Source organism: Micropterus dolomieu, linkage group LG12, assembly GCF_021292245.1.
Source record: "Micropterus dolomieu isolate WLL.071019.BEF.003 ecotype Adirondacks linkage group LG12, ASM2129224v1, whole genome shotgun sequence".
Taxonomy (NCBI): domain Eukaryota; kingdom Metazoa; phylum Chordata; class Actinopteri; order Centrarchiformes; family Centrarchidae; genus Micropterus; species Micropterus dolomieu.
Genome location: NC_060161.1, coordinates 28,245,413 through 28,256,585, shown reverse-complemented (window position 1 = coordinate 28,256,585; position 11,173 = coordinate 28,245,413). Strand labels below are relative to the sequence as shown.

At 40.8% G+C, this 11,173-nt stretch overlaps 1 protein-coding gene across 1 annotated transcript in view; it reads left to right on the top strand.

Moving 5' to 3' along the window:
• The first annotated feature begins 880 nt into the window (after positions 1-880).
• The window catches only part of LOC123980011 (Nance-Horan syndrome protein-like), a 204,862-nt gene continuing 194,569 nt past the window's right edge, over positions 881-11,173 (top strand). The window contains exon 1 of the mRNA XM_046064136.1: positions 881-1,327. Within this exon, the coding sequence (XP_045920092.1) occupies positions 1,027-1,327 (301 nt within the window). The 5' untranslated portion in view covers positions 881-1,026. The remainder of the gene's footprint in view (positions 1,328-11,173) is intronic.

The window sequence follows — 11,173 nt, the reverse complement described above, 5'->3', positions numbered from 1 at the left end:
CACACGTGGGCGCGCACTGTTACGCGCAGTGGTGCATGAAGGAGTCCTGAGGAGTTGATCCATGTCCCCGTCTCACTCCCTCTTCTTCTTCTTTCCATTCTTCCTCCTCTTCTTCTTCGGCCAATTGAGAATGTACAGGGGGAGACACGCACTTAGTGCCTTGAATGCTTTGCTCCTCCGCCTCCTCCATCTCTCTTCTTCTTCTCCTCTTCCTCCTCCAGACAGGTCTCCTTCTCGGGGAAACACCAGACTGTTGCGCCCTGTGTCGCCGCGTCAAGCCGGACAGAGTAAGATCTGATGTTGGGCTGTTTGGCTTCAAAATAAAAGCACGTCTGAAGGAGTAAACTATCGAGGTTTCCCGATCAGTAACAGTAACCCAAGATTTGAATAAAAAAAGCGGTAAACGATATGAAAATGACAAGTTAGTGAACAGAGTCATGTAAATACATAATAAAAAAGTATAAAACTTGGTTAGTTCACCTGTTAGAGAAAAAATGAGTATTTTGAATTTCATTTCAATATGTAATAAACAGTTTCCTTTAGTGGTGCCAAGGTGGTTAAAGTGACATAAAGTTTCACTATAGTCTTATATAGTCTGTTAGCTTAAAGACATGCGAATATATACTTTACTGTTTGATTAACAACATAACTAATCTTCAGAGTAGCCTATTGTGTGGGACTTCGATGGTTTGTTAGGATTAGGCTACCATAAAAGAATTAATTCAGGCTTTGATTTTGATAGTTTGAACCGGATGTTTGGTGTTACATTCTGGCTAATTTGACAACAATCTTCACAGCAGCTGAGTCTCTCCTTTCCACCTATAAAAAAAGAGAAAAGCTCACTTGCAGTCAAAAACAATGAGGGCGCACGACGCGCAACTCGCTCCAAGCGTCTCCAAGAGCAGCGGAGTTTTTCCTCCCGGAGGATTCGTAGCATGCGTCTGTGCGGCAGCCGGAGGGAGAAGGACCACAGGGATATAACTTGACTCATCTGCGGAGTTTCTTATTTTTTGGGGGGAAGAAATCATGCCTTTTTGCAAACGGACGGTACTTCCGAAAGATGTGTGCAAGCCCGACGGCGGGAGGCTGCGGGAGGCGCGTCCGCGGCAGCAGGCGGAGGTTTTCGGGGACTTGGTGGACGTGTGCGGCTTCACCCTGTGCTCCGTGCTCCGACAGCTCTCGGATCTGTCCCGGCACTCGGTGAGCATCCTAGAGGAGCTGGAGGGGGAGCTGGTGTCCATCTGCCACCGGTCCGGCGCGCTGGAGGGCAGAGTGGTCCGGCTGCAGAGGCACGTCGCCGAGCTGGTCAGCAAGCCTCCACCGCGAAGTAAGAGGGGAAAAAAAAAAAAACATTTAAAAACACACACACCTGGAGTCATTTTACACAGCTTGCGGTTGCAGAAGCAGAGCTGAAACAGCTTTTTAGCCTGGTGAAGTCAAAGTCAGTAGTGTCAAACTTTGGGATGTCAGCCCAAATCTGGAGAGATTTGTGGTTTGTTTGGGAGTCTTGTTCATGACTCACCATGCAAACGGTGAGCGGTCACCCCTGCACTGTGCATGCTCCAGTTTAAGATTTATTTAGGGTGTGAGTAAGTGAGAGGTTAGGTGATAGAGATAGGTGCCCTGCTGTTCAGTTGCTTCAGGAAATGTCAGTACTGAAAATGATCCAGTAAAGAGATTTAATATCTGCTGGGGGAAAAAGTGGGCATTTTAATATAAAACATGAATTAATTGGCAATATGTGATGTTCAAGGGTGTGGAGACCATGTGAGCATGTCTGATGTAAGAATGATGTGAGATGAGTCACTGTCATTAATATGTTTCTGTTTTGCAAACTAGCTAGAACAGCTGGAAGGATGCCTTTAGAGAGACACTTTTTTTTACTTCATGTGAATTTGTTTCTCGGATTGGTTTAGGCACCCTTGAAGGCAGCACATTGTGGCTGTGGAGAGTGGAATGTGAGAGTCTTGTCCCTCTCCCTGTCACTTTGTCCCTGCTACCTCCTTCTCTGCTCCAGCTCCTGCTCTTTTTGTTGTTTTTCCTTAATCTTTTAGGACTTTATTGTTCTGTGTTGGAGGTAAAGTGTGTTGTAGCAGGTCAAAGCATCAGAGTTTGGATTCAAGATGATGCTGGTGTCACTCATGTGGAGGTTAAAGCCCCCCCCACCCCCTCCATTCACTTATTGTTACTTCACATTCACAATACTGTTTGTATTGTTACTTTGACACTGGAAGGCTGCTCTCATGTGCATCTGCACTCACTTTAAATCTGAGTGTAAGGTGTGTGGACATATGAGGCGATTTTGTGACGTCACAGCTCGTGTGGAAGCCAATCATGTGTGATGTGGGAACTTGAAACCTCCAGTGCGCAAACACTGAGAAAGGCCTTTTCAGTGAAGTAGGAGACATCTTGTGTCCAGCTGTTAAACCTTTTGAAATGAGCGATTTTTGCATATTTTGTAACAAAGAAGTGGAATCTTCTATGTAGACAAAACACATCAGATGCATATTATTCAGTATTTTTAAATTAAAACATGTCAAGAGAAGATTTTGACATTTTTAGTGATTTTAAGAGTCGTTCAGGCGATTTTAGGATTCAGAATTGTCCTGTTTTTGGAGTAAGAAATGTTTGTTAGACGTCAATCAGACACTTGTTATGATTATGATTATTGATTATGATTATTATTATTATTATGTTATGGAGAGACCGGAAATTCTCATGAAATCATTTAAAAAGATTTTCAAGATTAGTTTCTCTTAGTTGTTCATGTTTTGTTTTAACCTGTAATTGTTTTTGTGTGTATTTTTTGCTTTCAGACCCAATTGCCTCATGTGGGACGAATGATGTATTTAGAATTCAACTTAATTCAAGTGTTGATCCTGAAATGGAGAAAAGTCAGTGCACCGGCCTAGAGCAGTGTAATTTTAGGTGTTACCGTGCAATTTAATCAAATTTAGCAAAAACAATCATGTGCTGTCAAAGCCATTTTCTAAATGTCTAAGGTTTCAAGTTTATTTTCCAGCATTTTATAGGCAAATCTACAGTGATTGTGTGTTGGGCTCTGAGCAATGCCAAAACTAGGGTGACCTACGCTCAGTACTGTTCCTGAATGCATCCTGTGCGGACTACAGATGGAGCACTGAAGCTGCTGCTTAGACGCAGTGTTAGTTGTACTTATCCTCACAATCTTAAAGATTTTTTCCCACTAAATCAAAAACTTGTGGTCTTCCTGAGAGACAGTTTGAATGGACGCTTGGCTGGCTGGTAGGTTTGGTTTCAGACCTGTGGCTTTCTGTGCGCAGGTCACCATGTAATCAACAGTATAGTCATTGTTTCAGTCTCACTAAAACAACCAATCTAAAATGACCCTGTGATACATAATATCATGTAGTACAATACAACTCAATAGCGTTCCGTCGTACATCAATACCATGACACAACAGCTGCACAAATGCTTTTATCCAAACGTATGAGCGCATATTCAGCCATATTTTGACATCAGTGTCACAAGGACACATCTACGTCTAACTTTAGGTGAGATGCAGCCCAGATGCACGATGGGAGATTTGCATCATGGCTCCCAACCTATTTTACTCTGCAAACTTTGCACAAACTTATCGCATGTAGTTTTCTCTTTGTTTGCGTTACAGCTCAAGAGTGAGCAAATGAATAAGGCAAGCCGACTGTGAACAAGAGTTTATGAAGCTGTCGGCAGTATGTGTGTGTGTGTGTGAGCACGTACAGTATGATAAGAGAGGGTCCCTCTAAACACATACCAGATGTAGAGCTGGAAAGACGAGAGGAAGAAAGATAAAACAAAACGCAGCTCGCCTTTTAGTTTACTTTACAGAGAGGAACTCACTCGTGTGCTGGCCTGAGTGTGTGCAAGAGAGAGAAAAGACACATTTCCCTTCATGTATTTATCCCTGTGAGATGCAAAACTCCTCGCTCTTCTTCTCTCTCCTTTCTAAAATCTGTGTGGGTTCTTACTGTATCACTAACATGTGGGCAGGAGCACACGGCTAAACAATCAATAGAGCGGGCCTGGGCCTTCGTCTCTCATCATCATCATCATCCTCTCTCCACCACCTCTTTCTCTCTCCCTAGTGTCTCAGCAAAGATGGAAAACAATGATCTGACTTTCCCCAAAAGAATAACAAGGTATAAACATTTGGGTATTCCTCTTTTGCTCATTTAAAAAGCTTTACTCAACCCTCCAATGCATATTGTCACCACGAGGTGTCTGAAAGCCTCCCATTTATAAATATTTATAAATTTGACATATTATAATGTTTGATGGCGTGCTTCTGATGAATAAAAGTAGGAACTGAAAGATGTAATATTGCACATTGGGAACACCACATGAGTCATTATGCTATGTGTGCAATGTGGAAGTCAGACCGGCTTCCTGTCCTCAACCGCCTTCGCCCGGAGAAGAACTCTAGCAACTACTAGTAAGCAACTACTGTCGGCACGAATGGGGCGCCATCGTGGAGCTCGTTATCCAGTTTGCCTAAATATCTTAACCTGGTCCGCGCAGAGTGAGACGTAGCTATGTTTCACACATTTCGATTGAAACTGGCCCTGTCCTCCAAAAGGCCCCGACTTACATGCAAGAACTGAATAATTCACCCACTTTTAAAATGGACTCGGAAAGGACGGGTGCTCATCCCGTACCCATCAAATAGTAATAAAAAGTGTGATGCAGACTCGTGACAGGGAGAGAGAGAGTGTGAGTGAATGGGATATAAAACTTATTAACTTATAACATTATTATAAACTGTGGTGAACTGGTCGTGTGTCACATCTCTCTCTCTCGTCCAGCTTGCTGTCTCTCCCTCTTCATCTCCTGCTGCTCTCGTGCATTAGTTCCTGTTGTTGACAGTGAAGTGGCTGTGGCTATTTTGATTTTATTCCATTTACTGACTGATTCATTACGAGGCCCCGATTTTTCAAAAATAGGGTGAAATCCCCCCCCCCCCCCAACAAACCTTTTGAAATCCTAATTTTCTCTTCTTCTTTGGTGCCAAGTGATACTTGTGAATTAAACAGGCACAGTTCCCTTTGAACCTTGTGTTCGCTGAAGTTTCTGAAGTGTTTTTTCTTTTTTCCTTTGGTCTACTCATGGTAATAACCCAGTAACCAACTTTCTTCTTGAAACATTGCTTCTTTTGTGCCCGAGGATTATTCCAGTGAAAAAGCTACCTTTTAAAAACAACACGTATGAGAAATAATCTGATGTGATGCCTCCATCGGCTGGTCCACATCGTTTGCTTTCTGAAACCGTAACAGATGATGAGAAAAAATCACATTCCTTTCCCTCATTTGTAGGATGTGTGCTTTTCCTCCTCTAACAAACCGCTGACAATCCCCTCCTCCACCTGCCAAAAAAAAAGTGATATTCAGTCAGAGTTGCATAAGGCTGCGCTGAAACACATGTTCCAGGCCTGGATGAGGGGAGTTTTTCCACCCGAGGTTTAGAGTTTGTTCAGGAGTCGGATCTCCTGAGCTGGGCCTGAAGGGCCGGAGGGATCTGAGCTGGTTTCCTTCAACCGGGGCGGAGGGGGAGAGTCGCACTGATACAGAGGAAGAGGATGTCTGTTGTCACTTTGCAGGGCTTGACAGCATGAGAGTTTGTGTGCATTTGTGTGTCCAATTTCCACTGGAAGTTGTCACTCAGAAGTGCCTGAACTTGAGGAGTTTGTCCTCTGCAACACCTCCTTTCTGTTTCCCATACTGGGATTATTTCCTGGCATTTTCTGTCAGCTGCTGTTGACCCTGAGTGTGGCAGGAGTATCCCAAGTATGTGAGTGGGAACCAAAGTTTGGTGTTTTCCTTTGCTGCTTTTTTTCCAACTTAATTCTCTGGGAAACCACATTCTTCCTTTGACCCAAAACTGATTTTAAAGGCAGATTCTGCTGAAGTTTGTTCAAAACAAAATGTTCCCTGTACAGTCCGACTGTTCCAGTTTGTTTTTATGGAACAGGAAAGAGAGCTGCTTTCACCTCTGGACAGCTCTCAATCAATGATATCACAGCAGGTGTGTCAAATGCAAAGCACCTGCTATGACCAGTTGGGGTGTGGCCTGAAGTGCAACATGCTAAAGTTTTTAGAGCCTAGAGAGCCGTCTTTTTTCTGCTTTAATATTGGCTGCCTGATTATGTGAAAACATCAGTATTATGCAATACTTCAGTTGGCGAAATCACTTTTTTTTTTTCAAGAGAGTGGAGGTCATTAGTTCAGGAGAACTTGTTATTTTCGTTTATGCTGAGACATGAAACATGTAAGCATGTTAGTAGAAATCCACATGCGCATGTACTACACTATTACACCCAAAAGTTATGGGTCACCTGTCTTTACATGCACATGAAGGTTAATGATATCCCATTCTTAATCCATCTTCTGGAAAGGCTTTCCACAAGGTTTAGGAGTGTGTTCATGGGAATTTGTGATCATTCTTCTAGAAGCGCATTTGTGAGTTCAGGCACAGATGTTGGACGAGAAGTGCTGGCTTGCAGTATCTGCTCTAATTCATCCCCAAGGTGTTCTATCGGGTTGGGGTCAGGACTCTGTGCAGGCCAGTCTAGTTCTCCACACCAAACTCGCTCATCCATATCGTTATGGACCTTGCTTTGTGCACTGATGCGCAGTCATGATCGAAAAACAAGAAGGGGTCATCCCCAAATTGTTTCCACAAAGTTGGAAGCATGAAATTATCCAAAATGTCTTGGTATGCTGAAGCAACCTTTCACTGGAACTAAAAGGCCAAGCCCAACCCCTGAAAAACAAGTGATTTTATGTAGCCTACACTTCTTAGCTGAGTGTCTGTTGTTCCCAATCACTTCCAGTGACGGAGGAATATTTAGTCTTGAGCAAATTTCACAAATGGACTTACTGCACAAGTGGCAATCTATCATGGTACCTCGCTTGAATTCACTGAGCTCCTGAGAGTGATCCACAAATGTTTGTAGAAGCAGTCTGCATGCCTAGGGGCTTGATTTCATACACCAGTGGCCATGGAAGTGATTGGAACACCTGAATTCAATAATTTGGAGGCATGTCCCAATACCTTTGGCAATATATTGTATGTATTTTTACCATTTTCAACATCCCAAAGCAGTTAGATTATATATATTTTTGAGGCCAGTTTTTTTCCATATTTCTAGAGTTCAAGGTGATGTTTTTAAATTGCTTGTTTTATGCAACAAGCCCTATAAAACCCAAAGAAATGTAATTTTAGAATCATGTAATGCAGAGAAAAGCTGCAAATCGTCACAATTTAGAAGCTGGATGCAGCTGTTTTTTTAACTTTTGAAAACTGTTCAGTCGATCAATCTAAAACAAATCAGATGCACTAAATGTAGCATTATAAACATTTAACACCCAACAGACAGCCTAATGTAATTATTGTTGGTTTAGGATTAAGACACATTTGGAGTTGGAGTCTCAATTAGACGCAGAAATCACCACCTTTGCTTTAAGTTTAGTCGTTGGCAGATGAAGAGTGGATGTATTTCAGAAAATGTGCACATCAACTTGTTGTTTTGGCCTTGAATGCGAAAATTGTGGTTTGGAGAGCAAGAATGAGGACTTCTTTATCAAGCTTTTCATCAATCATACATACAATCATCCATTATTTTATCTGTGAGTGGGTATGGGGGCACGGCTCCAGGCTACAATGCAGCTAAAATAAATAAGACTCAAACTGATTTTTTTCTGTCATCACCTGAATAAAAAGGTGACTCTGGTGGTTGTTTAAAGGTATTCTGGGAAATTTTTGTAGCTTGGTTTGAAAGTAGAGTGGCGCGAGGTTGCACCATGCAAAGATACAATTTAATAATTAAACCTTCCCTGAACAGGTGTGTCATTCCTTATTAACTACTGAGAGAGCAGGAGATGAACATTTTCTTTGATATTTAAATCAGGACCTCGTTGTCCATGACAGACTGAATCCCTGCTGACATTTATGATGACACTGACATGCACACACAATGGTATTGTCTACTGCAGCTGCTGATATTTGGACTAGATGGTGGCACAAGTGTGATTTTTATTTTTTTTTTTTGTTGCTGCATTCACGATATGGGAATTGCTGCTGGCCCCACTGTTGTTATTAGTGTCATTTATGACCTTCATCACTTTAGTAAAACAAAAGTTAAAGTGATAATGAGGGAACGCGTTGTCACATGTTAGCTAATAGCTAGTTCACACGTGACATGTAAATGTAAATGCTCCGTATCTTCCGACCACTCAGAGCGCTTGTACACTACATTGCATTCACCAATTCATACACTGAGCCTAAGTGCTCAAACAAAAACTAACATTCACACACATTCATACACTGATGGAACAGCCATCGGGGGCAATTTGGGGTTCAGTGTCTTGTCCAAGGACATTTTGACACGCAGCCTGGAGGAGCCAGGGATTGAACCACCGAGCTTCCAAGTAGCGGGCAACCACAGCCACCGCCGCCAATACTGTTTTAATAAAACAGTATTGTATGCCTCTTAAAGAGGAACTCCATCAGCTTTACACATCAAAGTCAGTTTGCAGGTGTTGGGCAGTATCACCACATGTGTAAGAAAAGTTGTACAAAGTCTTTTGTGGCTGCAGAGGGAGCAGGTACGAAATGCTAAATCGGTGGAGTGTAGACCAAACTTACCTTCAGCTGACGCAACAGGCAGCTGAAATGCATTGAAAATCACACACTCACATTTAAGAGTATCTGTTTTTTCCTTCGAGTATAATGCTGTTGATGTGTCACTCTGAACTACAGTGTTCCCTCCAAATCCTATTATGAAAATGGTTGATGAGAACTCCCTGCCTTTTCTCTTTTTTAATTCCCCTCCTCCCCACCTCTCTCTCTCTCTCTCCTCACTTTTTCCCACGGGTAGACATCAACCACATGACTCTGTCCCTCCCTGTTGGCCCCTCTGTAATTCCCCTTCTCTACATCTCTTACAATTTTTCCTGTTCCTCCTCTTCATCATCCAGCGCTTCTCAGCCTGCGTCTGATGAACAGTGAAATTCTTCTTCTTCTAAAAACAGAGATGCATTCAGGTTCTGACGCGGTAAAACGATGCATTCACTGGTGACGGATGGCTTTGGAAATCTTAGCTTTCATTTTGGAGATGTTCTGTAATCCCACTGGTTTTAATCACAGATTCAGGACATGGACTGAGCATCTTTTCAGGGTCAAAGTATTCACTTCTCCTCCTCCTCCCCCAGCATCTATCTTCCTACAGGCAGTGATTCAGAGGGCAGCAGCTGCACAGAAAGTTCCCGCCACCGCTCCAACACACTACAGGAGAAAGACTTCTATTTTTTTAAAATCATCTGATTTTGTTTTTTGTTAAATTCAATATTCAGAGCTGCCACATCGCCACAAGTGAATCTCATTTGCAGATTTTTAAAAACCCAATGGAGTTATTCATTAAAAGAATAACATCTCTGAAACAAGAAGGCTGTAAGAAGTTCTTGTATATTTATTTTCCTATGTTGGCTGTATTCACTGTTCATTGCTGAAGAGGTTTGACCAGCAATAGATTTCACCTTCATGTTCTGTGTTATGTTTTTTTCTCATCAACAGTGTCCAGTTGCCTGATGAATCACTACCACCTTCCTGTGCTGGTTATAAAAGCAGCTGCAGCCCATTTAACAAAACAGTTGACTCACTTTTTGTGAATTCCTTGCAACCATAGTTGTCAGAACATGTTTTGAGTAGGGAGTGCTGTGTTCCCGACTGCTTGGTTAAAGGATTATAACATTAATTTATTTAGAAATATGCAGTATTAAATTGAAGTTTGTCAGTCAGAATATGACAATGTGAAAATGACACCGTGGGATGAAATGCACACAGTTGTCGCTAAAGTTTGTGTGAATTATTTTGTTCACGATGCAGATTCAGAAAAGCATCTGTCTGAACAGAAACACACACAGTATACACATTTATGTGCACTGTAAAAATTTTTTTCCTTTTTATTTCACAGATTTTTTCCTGTATTTTTGAAATACATGAAAATATCAAAAAATGGCAAAAATAAACTGTGAATTTACATGTCTAATGTAAAATAACATGAAAAACCTGTAGCTGTGAACATTTCTGTTATTTTAAAGAAAATATTGTTTTTTTTGACGTAAAAAAACTGTTCCAATACATTCAGGAATTTATCGTATCTTCACAAATATTATTTGTCTTATTTAAAAGAAAACACTGTTAAATTTAAGTTTATTACTATAAAAACATTTCTTAAACTTGGTACAATTAGTAACAGTTAACCATAACAACATCTATGTCTGTAATTTGACATAGATTTACTTGTTAATTGACAAATATCTCCTTTAATTATGGATATTTGGAAAATAAAAACATTGAATAAATGTTATTTTAATCAGTGTATAATGTCTACAAGTATTGTTAAACTGTCAAAAACACAGTTTTGATCATTGAAAACAGCCATAATTACTGTAATTTCACAGCTGTTGACTTATCATAATGCTTAGAAGTTCAAACCAACATATTTAAATCAGTTTTTTTCTTAATTAAAAATTTTACGTTAGACTAATATATATCCATTTATCTTAGACCTTTTGAGTTTGTACTAGGGTTATTTGTGACAGTTTCCTTCCAGATTTCCTGAAATTAACTTAATTTGAGGGAACTCGGACCTTTTAAATTACCACCACAATACAAATACCCACATCTGATATTATTTATTGACCATTTATTCAGTTCCATGCTCACAACAAATAAGCCACACAAGTCAAACATTTCAGTGTAAAGAATTATTCTCCTGAAACTAAAGTAGTTTATTTTTTATATACCTTATTGATGACATTTTCAGATCTATTCATTAAAAACACAACTGGTTCGACATAAAGAGACTGTCAGACACAGCTCCAAGATTAAAGTGGAACATGAATGTAAAGTAATTGGAATTTATTTCTTAAAATGCTGCCATTTTGCTTTGATAGGACTGTAGAGAGAGACATGAAAGGCAAAGGAGAGAGGATAATAGTACATCCAAAATGGTGGTTTTACATAGAGTGAACATTGACATTTTACGACTTTCTAAAGCCAGTTTTTGTATCTGGTAAATGTTGTTACGACTGTATCTGTTTCCCTGTGGTGTGCATACATGTTCCTTTTCTGTCCTCTGGTTCTACCCTGGAA